Genomic DNA, 20,258 nt, shown 5'->3' with positions numbered 1-20,258 from the left:
GTTTGACCCCTTGTGTAACCATCAAGTCTCATCCTGGGCTCAGTGCCTGCCCAGCCGGTGCTGGGCTGTGCCGGGCTGGTGCCATGGAGGCAGTGTGACCTTCCAGGGTGAGGAAGTGATCCGCAGCGGAATGGTATGCAGATGTCATCCTGCAGCCATCCCCACCGGCAGATAAACAGATGAGCTGAGCTCTCCAGGGCTGCCACCCCAGTGCCTCCCAACTGCCGCAAGCACAAATATTGACAGGAAGAACAAACCCACCCCAAATTAATCAGTGACATGGCTTAGCAAGGACAGGCACATTGCACTAAACTCCATGGGGACACAGCACCAAGAAGAAGAGGGTCTGCAGATGGGGCTGCTGCATCCTGCTCAGTGCATTGTCTGTATCAGATGAGAAGAGCCCAAGCAGGGCTCCAAGGCAAAAGGAGCTGATGGCAGCAAATAAAGATGTGTTACGGCCTATTGTGCCAGGCACCATCCAGACACAGGGCACAAAGACCAACCTGATCCCAAAGAGATAACAAGGCAACGGGCAGCATGGACCCCAATTCCGATTCTTTCCATATACACTGGAAAGAGCTGGTGAGACCAACATACACAATACGCTTTTATCCCAATCTACTGCCAATAGGAAAGGTGCAAGTTCTCTTCCAGTGCCTCATGCCAGCTGCTGCCTAAGCTGGTCAAAACACATTGGGCCCAATCCAACCCAGCCCAGTGCTTCCACTGTTAAGTGCATAAGGGAATTCCTTTAGGTTTTGATGTATCTGATCTAAAACTGTTGCTTCAGTGATATGCTGCAAAGACCTACTGAAGTGCTTTTTTCTACAGCCTAGGTGAAACAAGCCATGCACAGGAAACGTGTTGGTCAGCTCTTACGAGAATATGGATTGCCCAGAGAATTCTCATCTTTATTTCCTGGGGTTTTGTGCTGCCACAGGATTGCTGACTCCTGAAATCACAGGTTTGTTTCCGAGGGTGAATATGTTCCTCATTCCTCTCCTAAGCCCTGGGCAGAGGGAGGAGGTGCACAGCTGTCAGAGGTGAGAGAATATGAGGTCCCCTTGAAGCTCAGATGGCAGCCAAGAGCTAACTGATTTACTGGGCTGGTCCTGCTGCCAATGAGCTTGTGATTCATACACTAACTCCCCTCTCTGACCACATCACATATTTTCTATTAGGCTGTCTTAATGGGCCGAAAGGGAATAATTTAGTATCTTCTTCATTAATATATGCTAAGCTTTATGAGATGGGGGCTGTACACATCTTATTCTACCCTGAAGAGGCATTCTGTGTGTTTAGAGTGCTATCTGTAGCTGTAATAAAATACACACCTAACCGGACACATGGGAAATGAGACGTATGTGTGGAGAGTTCATTTGAGAACTGAGCTGCAGGTAAAATGCAGAAGAACCCATTTTTCCAGCCAAGCACAGATATTCTGGTTCCTGGCAATTCCACCAAGCTCTTAATATGAGAAATGAGGCTGATGGATAAACCTGTGGTCTGACCATGCTGTCTCCAAACATCCCCAACACTTACATCAGCCCTTCTAAGCTCTCGAGGGACAGTTTCACATTGCAGCCCAGTTCAGCAGGAACAGGCAGGGCTTTATCTGGATGTTCTGCAATGGCTGTGGTTACTGTATGCCTGGGTTTGCCTGACATGTCCCTTCTCCTGCCTGAAAGCTTGTCCTGTCTGGAAAGGCAGATTCAGAGGTTTCCTGGATGCTTGATAGCCCTAACAGGGCAGAGCCGGACTGTAATGAGTGTAGCCATGTGCACAGCAGCACTGCGAGGTGTTGGCTGGATCTGTTGCACACAGGCTGTCCACAGGCACCGTGAGTCTCATGGGCCCCAACAGGGTGGGATTTATTGCCCCTAAGCTACACTGCACGTGCATACTTGCTGCTCTCTGGTAAACAGGAGAGCCGTTACTGAGCTGCACATGAGGCTGGAGGCGAGAAGGTGGACAAGGGGGCAAAGCGGCATTTGCTGGATCACAAAGAAAATCAGGCTCCTGCAAAAGCACTCCCTGCATGGAAGCTTGTTGGGTTGTACTTGTTTTAAGCGTGTGTTAAGAAGCCTCTTGCCTCCATCCTGACACCCTAGAGTGCCTGAACACCCCTGTCCAGCTCACAGACATCTCCCCACACCATGTCTGGGATCCAGGGGAGTTCTGTCCTGTTTTAGGATGAGCAGCAGAGCCCACAGAAGAGGATGCAATTGCCCAAACAGATCTCCATTCCTCTCCAGCAGCTGCCCAGCTTTTCTCATTTGCCCCTGCATTTTTCTCTGCATAGTTGCAGAGGCAAATCTGGCTTTGCCCTGGGACTTCTCAAAAATGCATCTTGTATGTCATGACCTGCCTGGCTCACGACAACTGCACCAACTAATAAATGGGGGCGGAAAGAGAAATAGCTCAGCCAACTGTTTCCAGGGGACAGCCCTCATTTATCTTGCTGGAGCATGCTGCGAGCAGCAGGGGAGACAGCAGAGGAGACCCTGGGTCATTGAGAAGCTGAGTATTGGCCCCTCAGCCACTTGCTGAGCTGAGGTTCCAGCCCCAAGCCTGGTGGATAGCCCTTCTCCTCCAAAACACCTCTCATAATGCTGCCTGTGCAAGCAGCCCCCGTACTGGGTGGAAAGGAGCATCCAAATCTGCCACCGTGGAGTGGCTCCAGGGCCATAGAGCCTGGGGACAGGAGAAGGCTGCACATGGCATGTTTGTACCACTGCTCCTCTGCCTCTGTCTCAGCTTCATGGAACACTGTCATCCCTAGCTGCCAGCACCTCAGAGAGCCCCAGCTGCCCAGAAGCTAACCCTGGTGCTGTTTTTAGCGGTGAAGCATCCCTGAGGCCTGGCTTTCACTCCTTAAATTCCTGCATTCCAGCCTGGCTGGAGCGATGCCCCCGGGCCGGGATGTAATTGAATCCCGGGCGCTGCTGCCACACCACGGATGGATATTGACTCCCTCGAAGTGAGGGAACCACCACCCCCTGACCCCATCCCTGAGCCTGCAGCAGCCACGCTCTGCCCTGGGAGGCTGGGGTGCACTTTGGGTTTTTCGTGCTATGATGCTGGTGCACAGACTGCCCCTGAGATGAAGGACGGATGGCTCTTACCTCTCACAAACACGTAGGTGCTGACCGCTGTGGTGCCCTCGATTTTGGCATCAATGTACTTGTAGTAGCAGCGGTAGTAGCCCGTGTCGTTCGCCTGGGTCTCTGTCAGCACCAGCACTTTGCAGTACGGCTTCGTGCCCGTGCCCTCGCAGTCTTGCTCTCGGATTGCCCGGCTGCTGCTGGGGGCTGCTGAGGCCACCAACTCGATCTCCTTCTCCTTCCCAGCAGGGTCCACCTTGCCTCCAGGCCACGACCACTCCAAGGGGTGCTGGCCTCTAAACGAGAGCAAAGAGGAGAGTTAGCTTTGGGCCGAGCAGGGGGAATGCAGTGAGGATTTAACTGCCCTGTGTGACTCCACACACATCTCTTGGGCTGAGGCATGGCCGTCCCCCAAGGAGAGGAACAGACACAAACAGCTTCACTAATCTGCTTGCTGGGGAAACAGAGGCTCATCCCTTCCCCAGGCCACCTCTCTGGCCATGCTAAGCTGTAAGATATCAACCCACTCACAAGCAGGACTCCTCCCATGAGTTTGTCCTGCTGGTATTGATGCCAGAGCAAGAAGCCACATAGAGCCCTGAGGGAAAGGCTCCATTTATTCTCTATTCCCTCTCATTATTAAAAGGGTCCAGAGCTATTAAGAAAACACATGGATGTGATGAGTTCCCTTGGCTCAGCGTAGCTGCTGGCTGGAGCTCATGCTGTGATGAATGGAGTGGGAAGGAGAATGAGGGAAGGAGAGCAGACTGGAAAGAAAACGGGAAGGAGAAAAGCAGGAGGGAGTCAGGGATAAAAGACCTCAAGGTAAGAACAAGGGAGGCTCAGATGACTGCTTCCTTCCCTGCTGCTTTGGGAGGGGGATCTCCTGCTCTGGACAGCACCCTGCTACCCCTTCCCACTTTCTTTCCAGTGTGCTGAGACACTGCGCTGCAGACACCTCTCCATAACCACAGACCCTGTTCACCAGCAGCCCAAAGACAAACAGAGAAGTCCAGGAACTGCAAGAACCCCCAGGCAGAGCATGCACGTGTCTCTTTATATATAACTGAGGATCTCCCGAGCGGGAAGCTTGCATATGCACATGTACGCACACACACGTGCCACCATAGCTTGCTATAGCTGCACTTGTTGACTACAAACAAAACAAGCTTTTATTCCATGCTGGAAGTTTCCTTCTGTGAAATCAGAGCCCCTTTCAGAGGAAGGCCGAGTCTCCACTTGAAAGTTTGCCAGTAAATCTGAAAGTCACTTAAGAATGTGCAAAAGAAGGGGGAAAAAGAAGACCTCGCAAGGGACAGCTGGGGAATGAGAATGGCCCTTTGTCAGCACCACTTGCTCTACCAGGGGAAACTGGGTTCATCTATTATGCAAACTGGGAATACACGCAGCATCTCCGCCAGGGCAGCTCTGTGGGCAGATGCTTCTCAGCGCAGCCAGACCGTGACCATCACCGATAGCTGGATGTAGATAGCAAGAAGGAAGTAAGATAAGGTTCTATCGAAGCACAAACGGCTCATACGCAAGAGGACAGGATTCCTGTCCAGGCATGGGGAAAGACTTGTCCCTTTGTGCTTGTCTTCAGCAGCTGATTTATCTTCCTGCAGACCTTGCTGTCTTGCTCACTGCGGCTGAGTTTGGAGATGCTGTGCTGCACTCTCCCCACATCACCAGGCATAAAGGCTCTGGAGGCAGTGATGTGCCCCTGGGGACAGCCGTGCAGCCCCTCTGACCCCGCTCAGACTTCTGCCTTCACTGAGAATGCCGTCAGTGCCTGAGGCAGGACTGGAAGCGCAGCTCTGGTGGCTTGTGGCCATGAATCACAGGCAGGCTTTTCCAAAGTAGCCGTCTCACAAGCACTTCAATCAAAATAAAGCACTTGAATTTTGAGTTTCCCCATCCTATGCATGCACAGGGAAAATACAGATAAAGCTGATCAACCAGTGGCCTCTGCTGTGCCCATTGCTGCTGTGCCCACGGCTCCGGTGCACCAAGCACAGACCATGGGGCTGGCCCCTCTCTCAACCCAGACCTGAGCACTTCACACCCCAACCGCACAAAGGAGCCCCAAATCCCTTTGTGGTTGCTCAGGCATTTTTGGCTCTCCACAAGGAGCAGGGTAATTGTACAAGTCTCCAGTGTTTCCGCTTTCTGTTTGTTTACCCACTGGGATTTTCACACATTGTCAGATCCACTTGTTTTATTAACCATCGAGGCTTGCACTAACTGAGTGACACGTATTTGTATAAACACGGATGGGCCAGTACAAACAGACTTGGGGACCAGCCTGTGGGCAGCTCTAAACCAAGGCATTCCTTCATCATGTGCTGCTCAACCAGAGCCAGTGGGGACACAGACGGTGTAGGCGTTAGTGTGAGTCCAAGTTAACCTCAGTGGTGTGCTTAAGAGGACCAGAAGAAGGCAGGGAGGATGACAGGCCAGACTCACTTGGGTTTGCTTCCAAATCTACCCTCTGCATTGGAGGGAAGGTCCAGGCAGCAGTTTTGGATCGTTTCCTCCCTCCTGTCACCTTCAAAGATTTATTCCCAAGTTGTTTTCCTTCAGCTCTGATAATGTGCTGCTGGGTGATGGAGCCTGCTGAAGCCAGCTGGAAACAGATGCATTGTGGGCTTCTCCACAGCTGTTTTCCTAAATATTTTCAGGACAGATGCTCTTCAAGGGAGATGCTGCAATTGGCACCACTTTTCTTCAATCCTCTTTGAAGCTCCCAAGCGTGCTATGATGGGCAAAGCTTGGTTTTGTGGCTTACCTGCGATAAGACAGATCCCCCCTCAGCACCGCAGAGGATGTTCACAGCAGTCACACACATGTAGGAAAGAGCAGCAGGTGGTGTGTGCCCCTGGACACTGCTCCAGAGCAGTCACAGTGGGGCATTGCCTTATCCTCAGGCTCTTTCAGCCCTGCCACAACCCCTGTTTCCTCCATAGGAGCCAAGAGGGCTCTGGGGTCAAAGACTTCCTCTCTGTCAGAGTCGGGTTTGTGCATCTGTGAACCAGCTCTGTGGGCAGCAAAGGACAACCTTGCCCTTCTTTCTGTAAATACCATGTTTCCCTCCCCACCTTGGTGCCCAGCACCTGCAGGGTGGGATGAGGATGGCACAGCCAGGACCAAGTTGATTCCTCTGGAGGTTCCTGCTGTCGTGCAGCTGGATCCTGTGGGCTCTGCTCCAATATTCATGAGCTGGAACAGCACAAGCTCTCTGCTTTTCCCCAGCACAGGCTGCTGAGGGCATGAATGCAGAGATTCACGATATTCTTTCCTTCCTTCTCAGGATGGGAGCTAATAAAAGATGCACTGTCCATGTGGGCATCAGCCCCTTTGCCCTGCTCTGCCACATGCTTAGATCAAAACATCACTGGGGCTCTCAGCCAGCCCTGGCATGATGTGTATTTTGGGGAATGCTCCTGCACCAGTCCCCTGCTCTGTGTGAGCCTCTCAAGGGTGCACTGTGTTGGGTGACAAGGGAACATGCCTGTGTGTGATGCCACCTGCAAAAGCACAGCCCCAGCATCTGGTGGCTCCTTGTGGCGTGCTGTGCCTTTGTGTCTCTGCTAAGCATGCCCATCTCCAGAAGCATCGCTTATCCCGTGGCCTGGCGTGGACTCTGGTCCCTGATGATGCTAGGTGGGCTGCAGAGCTGCGGGTGTGTGAGATCCAGGCTGCTGCAAGGGAGCCTGAGAGTGCAGTTGGCTGCGGGACTCTCACGCTCAGTGGGTAAAGCTTGAAAGGTCTCCAGGGAGTCTCACATGGTGGGTTCTGAGCTCAGCTTTCTGCTGCAGCACTGCTTCAAGCAGGCTCATACTCCTGGCTCCAGGGTAGCTTGAAGAGCAGCCAGAGGACATTGCTCTCAAGGGAAGTCCAGGGTCAAACTGAAGGCACCTCCAGCATGATGCTCAGCAGGAAATCCCTGGATCCTGGATTTGATTTCATATTTGTTTCTGCCCTACCCTGCCCCACCACCCTCTCCTTTGCCTGTTCTCTTGGTGGTCTGCATGTTTTTGCCTTCAGCTCCCATTAGCACAAGCCAGGTCCTTCCAGGGTGGGCCATGGTCCAGAGAAGAGGTTGGAGAAGCAGCTGGGTGTAATCAGAGATCCAGGGACCAGGAAAGATTTACTTTTCATTCAAGCGAAATCATAGTGTCCTGCAGTCAAAGTCCTCTCCTCAAGGCATTGGGCAAACACAGGCTTGAGAGCTCAGAGGGAGAAGGGGAACCTCTGAGCCATACAGGAGATGCTGAGACCTGCCGATGGTGTGAAGGGCACTGCACAGCCTGCAAGGAGCACGGCTGGGACAGCGGGATGCAGGAGTGAGGGGCAGCCAGGGGCCAGCATAAGCAGAGAGTGCATGGGTTTTAGTACTATTTGCAGGTGGCCCTGCAGCTCTCTGGCTGGCCTGTTTAGTCCTGCACAGCACTTGGAGCCAGGGGTAGGGATCTTCCTTATCTCAGCTGTGTCCATGCCAGTGTGCTGTGAGCCTGAAGAATGAACCTTGTCACTGCAGCAGGAAACAAGGAGCTTGTTCCCACTTGACTCTGTAGCTTGCACGATGCAGGCCATGGACAGTCTGCACTGGAAGTAAGATTTTGGTTTTCCACTTCATGTGATTCTCCTTCATATTAATTGATACCTAAAAAGTTCACAAGGTAAGGGTAGCCTTGTCCACAGTCCAGGAGGGTTACCTGCAAAGAAAGGCTTTCCACTTTCCATGGTGCTAAACAGATATGTTCTTGCTTGAGTGCAGAAGATACTGTCTTTAACCACAACTCTTAACTTCAGGATGTCCTTTAGCTTTGGCTCAATCTGCGAGCAACACGGCCTTGAAACCACTTTCTGTGTCCCTCCCTGGGCCCCTGCTGAGAAAGGGTCTGGTCTGATTATAAGCTCATTCAGAACAATTTCACTGAATCTCCCCTATTCCAAGGTTTTAACAGAGAGTGTCAGTTCCAGCATCACCTGTGGATGCTGCCACAGCAGAGCACTGGGGTCCCCAGACTCTTTCCTTTATGCCCCTGCAGCAGCTACATGGCTGACCACAGTTCTCCAGCTCCTGCACTTCCTACAACCCAGCACACACCACAACTGCTCAGGTCACCATACGAACAAGCCCACAACCACTTATCTTCCCAGAGCAAGAGATCCCTTCAGTATGACCATCAACAACCTTTCCTCTGTCCCTCTCCCCTGGCTATGAACTGATTCACAAAGTAAAAGCAATGCCATCTGTTCCAGGAGAAGTTAAATATGTTTGTGACAAGACATGAGCACAATGCCAGCCAAGTGCTTGCAGTAATTGCTCCATGGTTATATATAACACTGAGGAACACCCATTTGAGGCCCACACTGCATTTATATCCCCACTGGCCCCTAGCACTCAGATCCCGAGCATGGATCTGCTTTCAGCTGCTGAAGGGAAACTCCAGCTTTGTCAGGAAAACTGATGGTGGTCAGTTCTCCATGGTAGGGGTTAGTGCTGAACACATGCACAGCCAAGTGTCCCAGCATGGGATAAATCAGTTCAGGCACATCACCTTCTCAGAGCCGCATCTCCAGGGGAACCAGAGATGCTCCAGCTCTTCTCACAGTTATTCACCTGGCCTCACTAGGACTTCTCTTCACCCCCATGTGTATGAGGCAGAGCTGGAAATCCCAGCTTCCTAGAAAAGCTGGCAGCCTCTCACAGCCACCACTGAGTACGTTCTTGCCTTCTCCCATGGACATTTCTCAGTGTGCCTGCAAATAACCTGCCAGATTTAAAACCCAGAACTGCAGCCCCTGAGGAGGTGAGAATAAGCAAGATCAGAGAAAGACAAGGAGAGTGAGGAAGGCCAGTTTCCCTAAAGAGCTTACAAGGGAGCTATCAGGTCATACAAATGTTTCTGTATCTTCTGTCTGCCTGCAAGAGGTTATCACCATCTCCCCTGAGACATCTTCAGCTTCTTCTTCCATTAATTAATCAGATGAATTTGCACTTGGTGAACGTGGAGGGTTTCCAGTCAGCTGTGCTGATCTGCAGGTGTACTGCAGGCAGGGTGGCCCTGGTGGGCTCTCCTTGCCTGCTCCTCCAGCACTCACCAGGTCGGAACAGTCTAGGCAGGGCCATGCTTGCTTGTGCCTTACCTGCAGGTGATGGTCAGTGTATCCTTGGCGTTGATGACGTGTTCCTCCTCGGTGATGCTAAGAGTAGGGGGGGTCATAGAATAGCTGCTCACCAGATCTGTGGAGAGAAAGGAGAGAGGGGATGATGCAGACATCTTTTAGTCCTGACCCACCACTGTGAGCAGCAGCTAGCCTGGCATCATGGGCCTCTTGAAGGAAGCAGCTCATGGGAGTCTGCTCCTAAAAGACAGTTTAATGCTGGCTCATTGAGCCACAAGTGGTTCATTTGCAGCCTCTCTGGCTCCAGTGAGCAGCTCTTCAACAACAGCCCCAGAGCCAGACAGTTCTTGGGCTCAGACAGGCAGACTAGCACAGATGAAGGCCAGAAACAGAGTGGCAGACCAGAAATGAGGGAATTCAGGTGTGGCCATTCCTCACCAGGTGACTGAGATTGAGCTCATCTGGAACAGGCCTCTGAAATGTTCTTATCTGTTAACTGGAGGCAGTCTGGAAGGAGATTTTTCTATACACATGTAGTTTTCTGTTATTAGAGGGATAAATCAGGGTGCTCAGGTACCACAAATGCAAATCTCTTGCATTTGTACAGAGATGCTCTCAGAAGCTGGCAGTGATTTACTGAATGCCCTCCTCCTGCTGGGCACTCTCAGGTACAGGACCAGGCCTTTGGGGGTTACAGCAGCCCCCTTCCCTCCACCAAAGCTGGATAGGCATTCCAGGGGTGAAGTTATCCGGGCTCAAGGACAGGCAGTTAAACATTATCACACTGTTCTTCCAGCTTTTGCCTGGGAGAGTCCCACTCCTCCAATGCTTGCATCTCCGGCATGCCAGACATGCACCCTAAGCCAGCTCCTCATGGACAAAACATCTCGAAGTACCGGTTACCCTCAGAGACATGCCCCTTGTTTTTCATTAGCAGCATTACCGACTGTCATTACTTTGTGATCTTTATCTCAAAACTCCAGCTCCTGGAGATGCGAGATAATTCAAAAGAGAAGTCTCAGTGACTGCAAAAACAAGCAAGCAAACTAACCCGAAATAGACAAAAAACATCAACATTGGGAAATGTGAAGCTGTGACTCAGGTGGATGTTAATGCTAAGGAAGAAAAGAACGCAAAAATACGTTGCTAACTCGATTCTCTATAGAAACACCAGGTTTTTGCAACCACGTTGTGTGCGTCTCTGTCTCCTTCCCCCGTAACACTCAAACCCATGCATCAGGGATGTGACAGGGAGATGCGACAGATCGCCAGCGGCAGGAACGCTGTGTGACACCTCTCCTCCAAAACTGAGGACCGCAGCCCTTGGAACCCCTACGGCAGAGCCACACGATGAATGTGTCTCCATGGCGAAACCAGGAGACACCAATGGCCACCGGCCCCTCTGAGATGCCCATGGCGAAGCCGAGGTGCCCGGGTCCGCCGCCACCAGGAGGGGACCCAGCGGCGGAGCAGGGACGTGCGGAGCGGCACCGCCAGCCCAGGGCCGCCGGCCTTGCTCTCCCCGATTGTTCTCCACTTCCTTCCCGCCTGCGCACGGCTCCGAGGAGGTGTCCCCATGGCTGCCCCCATGGCAACGGCGGGGTGACAGCCATCTCCCCCCCTGCCACCTCCTGCCTCCTCTTCCATCACCCATGTGAGGCAGCATCACCCCAGCCCACCTCAGCCTGGGTGTGGGTCCTGCTCCCCATGGGCTGTCCTGCAGACACCCCTCTCTCAGGGACAACCATCAGTCACCATTCAGCACACGCTGGGGCTGGTGTCACCATAGCCTCTGGAACCGGCGCTGAGCCCCCGTGGAGGACCTAACCCTGCCTCATGCCTCCAACCTCCGCTTCCCCAAGGGAGGGGATGTCAAATGTCACACACAAAAAATGTGCCCCGGGGCTGTGCAAATAAATGACCGCATTTTTGGTAAAATCCCTTCAAAATGTAACGAGGTTTATTAAAAAAAGGGGGTAGGGGGAAAGGAATCTGACCGCTAAGCTGCATTTCCTATTAATGCTGGACATGCTTATCCCAGTGCAAACACTGCTCTCCAGATGGCCACAGCCTGCCAGTCCATCTCCCCAGCAAGCAGCAATGCCTGCACCCCCATGGTGCTCAGCCCAAAATGCAAAGGATATGGCTTGCCATGGGGCTTGCTAGGACAACAGACCCTCTCATCCCATCAGTGCTCTGGGGCAACAAGAAGAAAGCTAATCGCAGAACCCTGGTACAGCAACATCTGGGTCTGGCTGTGACTGGAGCCAAAGTGAATCTTAAAACCAGGGTGCTCCCCCTTGCCTGAACCACTGAATAAGCAGTCCAAGGTGACAGGAGCCTCTTGGATGATGCTGAGCGCTGCATCTGCCCCACCGCTGGGCTCAGACGGAGCAGGATGGCTGCAGAAATAACCCCCTGCCTCCCTTCACGTGCTGCATGGTGACCTGTTAGCACACAGCACCAGGGGGTGGAGGGGAAGAAAGGAAAAGTACGATCTGTGCAGGTTGAGGCTGTGGGATTCCTGCAGATGCATCCTGTCCATGGCCCTCCGCGAGTACAACAGGAAAAGGAACCACTGCTCCCTCCGAAAGCACCGCGGCGCAGGGATGGGATGGCTCTCGTGGCTGTCCATGGGCTGCCGGGAGCTTCAGGCACTGGATCGTGCTGGGGACCCACTGCTCGCCCTGACTCCCCACACTCAACTCAGGATGCTGATGCCCACAGGCACCTATGGCATCCAAAACAGGCAAAGGGATGCAAAGAGCCATTCCCAGCCTGCAGAAGCATCTTCAAGGCCATCAGCTTTATCCCCCTCCAAGGTTCTTTATCCCTCTCTGTGCTTGCCAGATGGATCCACCCCATTGCTGCCCGTCCTTCCCATCCCCAGGGGAGCGTGTGTCCTGCTATGGCTCTCTCACTCTCCCCAGCACTGAACTTGGTGCCGAGTTTGGCTGTTAAATCTCTGCTAACTGACATACAGATGGTTTGTGTCTCCAGCAAATCCCAGGGTGCGAGGGAGATGTCTCCAGAGCACAGAGTGCCTCCTCTCCTCCGAGTCCCTCCTTCCCCACCTCCAACCTTGGTGATGCTTAACCTCCTCGGCGCTCCGAGCAGATCCCGCTCTCTCATACACACCAAACCGTGGCCTTGCACAGGCAGAGCATTAGTGTAATTAAAAAGGCATGCAGCCCCAGCGAGCTTTGTTTTTAAACGATGGTTTCCAAGCAAGTTGGCAGCGGGATATTAAAATAAACAGAGGGGGATTGATGGGATGCGGCAAGAGGAAGCAGGATCCCACAGCCACTCACACCTTGTCTATTTTCAGAGGAGCGCATTTCCCAGCTCTTTTCCTAGCCTTGATCTCTCGGTGCTTGGCTCTGAAAGGAGCCAGGTTGCACCCAGGGCCTTCTCTTTATATCTGCTGGTTCCACTTCCTCCATTCCCCTCAGCCTCTTTCTGCACCCTGGAATCCCTGCAGCTCCCAGCATGGCGGTAGGACTGGGGTACCGCATCCCTGCCTGCTGCGGAAGCCAATGCTCACCCTAGAAAGCGCTATCCACCCTGGGGCATCTTGCAGAGACCCAGCAGCCTGCAGGCTCCAGCCTTGTGCCCGACCTCACCTCTCCACGCTCATGGGGCTGTTTTCCCTTGTAATGGCTGCAGATGGTTAAATCACTGCAAAGCATTTATGTCGGACGCAGCACAGCTGCGGTGAGCAATGGGTTTGGAAACCCATGCGAAGGCTGGGCATGGGTGAAGGTGCAGGCATGGCATGGCACAACACAGCTCCCACTCTCCGCCTGCTTCCACCCGCAGGAAGCCCTGCACCGGATCCTCACTCCGAGCCCCCGCACACCACCTCAGCCCCTCTCCGCTTCCCCTTCCCTCCCTCTCTGCTGAGTCGGCCCCGCTGACTGATTAACGGGCGCCTTTCCGGACAGGGTTTTGTTCACACTCTGTCCTTCTCGCTGACTTCCTTCCCCGGCGCTGGGCTGGAGCGCTCTGTGTGTCCCCAGCTAACCGCCGCCGCTCACGCTCCTGTACCGCTGAGGCTGGGGGCTCCCGCTTGCCTCCCTGCACCTCGCATGCACAGCCCAACCCAGCCCGGCTGCCCCAGTGCTGTACTGGGGCAAAAGATAGGCTGGAAGGGACAAAAAGGTGTCTTTTCCTATAAGAAAGCTTTCCTGACTCTGCTTCCCCTTCCCCACTTTGCGGCATCCAGGCAAAATTCCCAGTCAATGAGCATCCTGACAAAGCAAGGCCGGAACTGGAGATTCCAGGACGCTTTCTACAAAAGGGATTTCTGGCAGGTTTGTGGTAGGTAATTGCATCCCCAGACTGAGGATCCAGGATGGAGCCCCCGAATTCACCCACATCCCCAGTGTGCAATGCAAAGCCCATGGATGAGATTCTTCTGACTCACTGGATTCAGGCAGCTCCTTTGACCCATCCCTGGCCAGAGCTCAACACCACTCCAAACGCCCTGGGATTGCCCAGGGCCCAGCACTACCTTACAGCCCAGTGTCACCCATCTTGCAAAGCATCTCCTGTTCCACTTGGGTTTTACCCCCAGCCCAAACCTTTGGCTGCAGGATGCAAAGCCAGCGGTGGGGTCCTTCCCTTGCAAGCAAGGCAAGGCATGCACTTAGACCTGCAATCACGCACCATAGCTGCTACGTGAGCACAGACTGCTCCTGGAGGGCCAGCAATAAAATTCTGGTACCTCACTGTCAATTGATTAAATGGGGACTGAATGACCCTTTCTGATGCAGAACAGCAGCAATAGCTGGTACTGGGGGACAGGGAGGAGAAACTTTGCTCTGCCCTTTCTGCAGACCTCTCCTCCAGTTTGTCCAGTCCTTGGGATTGTCTGAATTAGCAGCATTTGCTGGCAGAACTGCACGTGCATCATTGCCCTGCAGGAACTAACCCCAGCCAGCTTCCCCGTCTGCTCCAGCTCCCTCTTCCCCACCTGCCCTGTGCTGCTGTAACCGAGTGCCCTGGTGCTGGAGGACCCGCAGCTGCCCACAGACACATGGAAGTCCACATGCTGGAGGCAGAGCTGGGCCAACTTCCCACCGAGAGGGCTGTGAAGTTCCCTCATGGAGTGACTCCTTCTCCTGCACAGGGCAAGCATCCAGCTGTGGGCTGGAGTGGCGAAGCGTGAGTGTCACACGTCATGCGAGGAGCAGGCAGCTGGCAGGGCAGCAGGGGGAATTTGGACGTAGGGCTGTCAGCTCCTCCTCTTCCTCCTCCCGGTGCTTGCCAGCACGGAGGAAGGCTTGTTTTGCAGAGAGGTGAGATATCACACGAGGCTGAGAAATGAATGGCAGGCTCCAGCAAACGTGGGGGTGAAATACCAGGTGTTTTCTCTCCAGCCTCACAGCGGGCAGGGTGAGTTCCAAACCATGGTGGGAATTCACTCCAATGGAGCAGGTTGTGGCCAGGAGACACCCATGCTCATGGTGAGGCTGGGGGAAAAACAGAGAGGTGGTGTGCTAAAGGGCTCTGTGGGCAAGATGGAAACCGGCTGAGGTGTAACCAATGAATAAATCAAACCCTATAATGGAAATCCTCCCAAAATGATGTATTTGCAAAAGGGCAAAGGAAGCAGATCCCTTCTGTTACGGCATTCATGAAAGATGCTCTTTTCCTGCAACTCAGGGTTGACCATCCCTTCAGACCTGTCCCAGAAGGGGTTAAACACAGGGGCTGTGCTCCTCTGTGCAGCATCAGACCCTCTGCACCCTGTGTTGTGCTACTGCAGCATCACTGATCACTGTCCCAGCTGCACAACTGACCCCCAGGCACAAAGAGCTCATTCAGACCCAGAACAACGCCTTTCCCCTTCTCAGGGTGGGTGATGCTACTGGTGAGGCAACACTCCTCTTGTCCAGGGATTTTAATCTATGGAGCTCCAAGCCCCCAATCGCACCAAGCCAAAAGTGTGGCGGATCTGTGTCCTCACTGTTTTGTGAGGATATTCCCAAATCATCAGGTGTTCCTTTGCTTCAACCAGAGCAAGCTGACATTATTCAAGGGCTACAAGGTACTAATAATTACAAGAACTCAACCAACTCTCACAAACACAGAGGTGATCATCATTACTGGGTGCCTGATCCCTCCTGTCCAGCACCAAAGGCATAACAAGACATTAATTTGCCCCAGGACACCACTGGGTAAGTTGGTGCAGGAGCTCTTGGGCTTTCCAAGCTGTCAGTCTCGTCAGCAGACAGAAACAGGAGAGCTTGAAAGCAGAAGACACTTTCATGAGAGCTGGGCTGTCCTGAGGAGCAAAGTTACCCTTGCATCCTTCAGTCCTGGTCCCCTGGTGCCTCTAGGCAGGGATTTAAAGCAGGGTATGTCACAAATGACGCCCCGAGGCAGCAGAGCACAGCTATACCTGATGCCCGACCATGCTGCCACCTGCTTTAGGGACTCTGGTCTGCATGGGCACAGCCACCATGGTGCCGTCATCCCAAAGCATCCTAAAGAGGGGTCAAGGAGCGCTGTCTGGGAGTGTTTATCTGTCTGCCTTTCTCCCCCCGCAGGAAGCACTATCTCACCATCGCCCTGCCTCACTCCAGCCTGGTTTCCTGCTCCATCCTGCCAGGTTTACCCTGCTTTTTCCTCCTCCCCTCCCCCTGCCCCATGCTGTCAGCCCCTGTTTGCATTTCTGTCTCCTGCCGTCTTTCCTCTCCCTGACACCCCCCCGCGCTCGCTCCCTACTCCATCCTCCCCAAGAGGCTGCGTCCTGAGCCAAAGTTAGCCTCTGTCAGGTAGCCGCATGTCCGGCCTGGGGCAGCGGGTCAGCCGGGGCCACCCTGCAGACCTCCTCCAGGATCTCTGCTGTCAGCAGCCTCCCCGGGCCCCAGGGGAGCCGCCTGTTTGCTGCTCCGCTCGGCTGAGGGATGCTCCCGCACATCAGAGAGCTCGTTTCCCCTCGGCCCACCCTTTCTGCTCCTGGCCAGACACCGCTTTGTTTGGTCCCCCGTTCCCTGGATCGCTCCGGGTTTGTTGGCTGCCTGCTCCTGCCCGGAGAATCCTTTTCCTGCCTTTGAGATAGAGGATGCTCGAGCCATCTGTGCGTTTTATTTCCTTGTAGAAACTAACAAGCCCAGGATTGCTTCCTCTCCCTGACATTTCGGAGGGCAGCTCCGGCTCAGCGGGATGCGCGGGGAGGGGAACGGAGCAGGAGCCCAGTGACTTCAGGCAGGAACAGGACCTATTCTGTCCGCAGGATCCACTCCTCAAGGGGCAGAAATCCTCAGACCTGCCAAAATGCCACTGCCAGGAGCCCAAGATGAGCCGCCCTGCTCAGCATACACAGCCACCCCTCTTCCAGTGGCCCCTATTAACCGCATGGCTAAACCTCACAAAACCCAATTAAAATTATCCTCCCACATCTTCAGCGCTGTCCGGTTGCTTCTCCTCTTGTTTTAATTTACTTCTTTGAAGATCTCACCCTACTCACATTCTCTGCCCCCGCAGGACGTGATTAACGGGGCGCAGAAAGAGCAGAGGGATCGGATGGCTTTAGGGGACTGGTAACAGAAATTAACACCCTTTGTTATGTCTCTAACCTGAAGGGAGGCAATGGATGGTCCACAGCCTGCGTGAAATGAGTGCTGGGCCATATCTGTTACCTGGAAGACAGGCACTGCCAGCAAAATGGATGGCCAGGATGGGCTGGGAACGTCCCCCCCGTGGGCACTGGGGTCTTTGGATGAGCGGCTTGTACTCCTGCTACCTCCAGTTAAACTGCCTGGGACTGCTCAAGGGTGGCCTGACCATTGCAGGTTCAAAGTTGAATTCTACCCCGTGTCTTACACCCAGGTGTAACTCCAGGGGGGTATTTGGGCTGAAATACCTCTGGCAGCACTGGTACAAACCCATGGGATGCGGAAGAGACATCTTTGGCCACTGAGAAGAAAGGATAAGCCTATACAGTGACAAAGGTTGGGTGACATGGTTCAGTGTGAGGTGTCCCTGCCCATGGCAGGGGGGTTGAACTGTATGATCTTAAGGTCCTTTCCAACCCTAACTATTCTATGATTCTATAAAGGGAAAACAGCTAAAGAAAATTACCATCAACTGCTTCTCAGCTGTACCTGATGAAGTTACAAGGCAGATGACAAAGCACCTTCCCATGCAACTCAGCTAAACTGTGGATTTTGCCACTGTGGGAGGCCCACAGAGAGATTCCCAAAGAGAGGAATATGCTCTCAGAGGACAAGTCACCGCCAGCTCCTACACACACTGACCCAGGTGAGTCATCCAGGTCTAGAAGCATCTAAACTGCCCACTACCAAAGCAGAGTGGGTGCATAGGGCAGGATTCCCCTGCACATGCCAGGGCATCATCCCCTTTCCTGGAGCCTCATCTGCTCATGCAGGGTCAGGACCAGCTCTAGTACTTGGGCAGAAGAAGGTAAAAGCCTGGGAAGCAGCGGAGAGGAGACCCTCACTTCGGACATCAGTAACTACATCTCCATCAGGAGCTCCGAGGCTCCGGTGAAATTCCTGTCAAAGCAAGCCACAGATGTGCACTGCGGGAAGATGGAGCTCAAGCTAAGCGAGGCTTCAGCATCCAACTCTCACTGGGAGATGAAGCAGCAGCAGCTGACTGGGAAGTCAGACAGAGCCCGAGGGTGGGCACTGAGCACAGAGAAAAGGGCAGCAGCACTTGGAAAGAAAAAAGCAAGTCTCAGGATTGTTTTTACCTTGATGTGTGTGGGCTTAATGCCTGCCCTTTGAAGTTTAGCTCTTCCCAAGACTGCTGGCTTATGGACAGGCTGAGCAGAACACTGAGGAAACCCCTGTACCCCACTCAGGGCTTGTCCCCATCATGAGCAGACCTGCAGACCCTGCCTGCCTCCTGCTGCAGCCAGCTTGGCCATGGTGGGCTTTTACAGGGGTCTGCAAGCCACACAGCTGGATTGGGAGGCACCATGCCAAGCGGAAAAGACCTGCTCCTCCATCTTCGTGTCCCTGGAGTTTGCATCCAGATGTTTGCTACTTTGCTGTGAATTGACATCAACTCAGAGCCCTCAAACCCAACAGCTGCCCTGGAGCTGGCAGTGCCTGTTCTCTGCAGCACAACCCATCCTCAAGTTGTTCTCCTGCTGCCGAGTGCCAGGGAAGCTGATGAACAGGGTAAGTGGGGAGCAACAGTTTTGCAATTAGATGATTATCTTGGCCTTGGAAAACCTGGATTCAATCCCTCATCTGCTCCAGGCTTCCTGCAAGCTCCTCATGCAGCTTCTTTGCACCTCCATCCCTGCCCGAGCCACTGAGGGTAGGGCAGCTGGAACTGGGCTGCTTTGGCTTGGAAAAAGAAGATACTCAAGCGAGAAAGGAGGAATCCTGATTTCTTCCAATGAAAGATAAGAAGGAACAAAGAAAAATGGATTTATCCCTGAGCCGATGCAACATGAAAAAGCTACGTTAGATGTGGATGGATCCAGAAAATAGGAAGTACAGGCAAAGCGCAGGAAGAATTTAAACTTCCTGATTATCAAAGCGGGGTTTTCAAGCATCGAGTATAATCTAAAAATAATAATTACAATTAAAAAGCAAAGGGAAGAGTGGTCACAGGCACGAGCATGGGGAGCAGGGGAGCACGAACCCCCCCCCCCCCCGTCCCCGGCGCAGCTTCCCGCATGCACACCCGCACGTGCGCATCTGCACGACCCCTTCTGCTGCCTCCGTCGGGGTGGGCACGAGGAGAGGCAGGAAGATCACAGGCACACGCTCTTCAAAGCAGAATTAGTCATCGGAGGTAGCGGCAGAGGAAGGAAGCCTCAGGTACGAGGTCAGACGTGCTCGAGCGGAGAGGGCTGCTGGGAGAGCTCTGAGCGCTCGCGGCACGTCTGAGAGCCCCCCTGCATCCACACAGGCAGGACAGGAGGTGCAATTCCATGGGACAAATGCACCTACAGCAACACAGGGGGTAAGAAACTTCAGTGCTCCTGGGAAACACCACACAGCTCGGCTCTGTGCCGTGCTTGAAAGCAGCCGGAGCTGGCCAAACCCAGAGCCTCCCGTAATGTGTTCATACAAACCTTACTGTGCTCTTTACAGGGTCCTCTCCCCCCACATAGGGCTTTGCTGGTTGCTGCTCACCCCCAGGTCAGTGATCCTATCTGCTTCCTAATGGGCAGAAAGACTTGACGATGGAGAGACTTGGGGCACTGGGAGGAAAGCCAGCCCCACGGGGCTGTCCAGGGCAATGATGGCAAGTTCAGTGCACACACTCTCCGTTTCTCTTGGCACAGAGCTGTGACCACAAGCCAGGACCCGCTGCAGCAGATGATAATCATCATCTCCGAGAGCCAAAGTGTATCAGGGCATTCGCGTCACTTGAGATTAGCTGGCTGTTTAACATCTGCACAGATTTCTCTCTCCACCTCCACATAACACCCCTCACGCAGCTATGAAACTCATTTAATTCCCTTCCAAGAAAGGCTGAGTTGGAAATGTCACACTATCACAGCACAGTTCTTACGATGAAACACCCAGTCTAAATGGCAGCGTTGGACTCTGGAGCTATTTGGAGGCCAGTTTAGCTAAAACACATTACGCTGCCTTTTAAGAGTAGTTGACAAGGGGGTTACCAAGTTCCATAAACCCCTCGTTACTCTTGTTAACGCTCAGAGCCTGACTGTTGTTTTCCCATTCGTTCAAAGGTGCTTCCCTTGCCACGCAGCTCAGTGGGGAGAGCACGCAAGCCGACGCAATGGGAAGGAAGCGTTTACACATGCTAATGACTTCCACCAAAGGAGCACAAGCACTAACAGGGAAATTGTGCTAAAGAGACAACACGCCACTTCCTCGGCTGTCCCTGTTTGGTCACCGCAAGGTACTCTGTGCTCAGAGCCGTGGGGTGAGGCTGGGGATGGCCTTCCTTGGGAAAGCCAAGGCGTGAACGAAGGGAAGACACTGGCTTGGACCACAAAGGCAGGAGAAGCTGTTTGGCAGCGAGGCTGTTTTGGCACCACACTGGACAAAGGGG

The 20,258-nt window shown here is 53.5% G+C and overlaps 1 protein-coding gene across 4 annotated transcripts in view; it reads right to left on the bottom strand.

Annotated features, from left to right (window-relative positions):
- Positions 1–20,258, bottom strand: part of FLT4 (fms related receptor tyrosine kinase 4) — a 56,785-nt gene that overhangs the window by 26,162 nt on the left and 10,365 nt on the right. For all 4 annotated transcript variants that reach the window (XM_061360098.1, XM_061360097.1, XM_061360095.1 and 1 more), the window contains exons 2-3: positions 9,264–9,360; positions 3,129–3,403 (exon numbers count right to left, since the gene is read on the bottom strand). In XM_061360098.1, coding sequence (XP_061216082.1) covers positions 3,129–3,403; positions 9,264–9,360 — 372 coding nt within the window. The remainder of the gene's footprint in view (positions 1–3,128; positions 3,404–9,263; positions 9,361–20,258) is intronic.

The sequence above is a fragment of the Neopsephotus bourkii genome, unplaced genomic scaffold (assembly GCF_033783945.1).
Source record: "Neopsephotus bourkii isolate Nb327-2 ecotype Australia unplaced genomic scaffold, CSIRO-AGI_Nbou_v1 NB_1016, whole genome shotgun sequence".
In the NCBI taxonomy this organism is placed as follows: domain Eukaryota; kingdom Metazoa; phylum Chordata; class Aves; order Psittaciformes; family Psittacidae; genus Neopsephotus; species Neopsephotus bourkii.
This window is presented reverse-complemented; position numbering and strand designations above follow the sequence as displayed.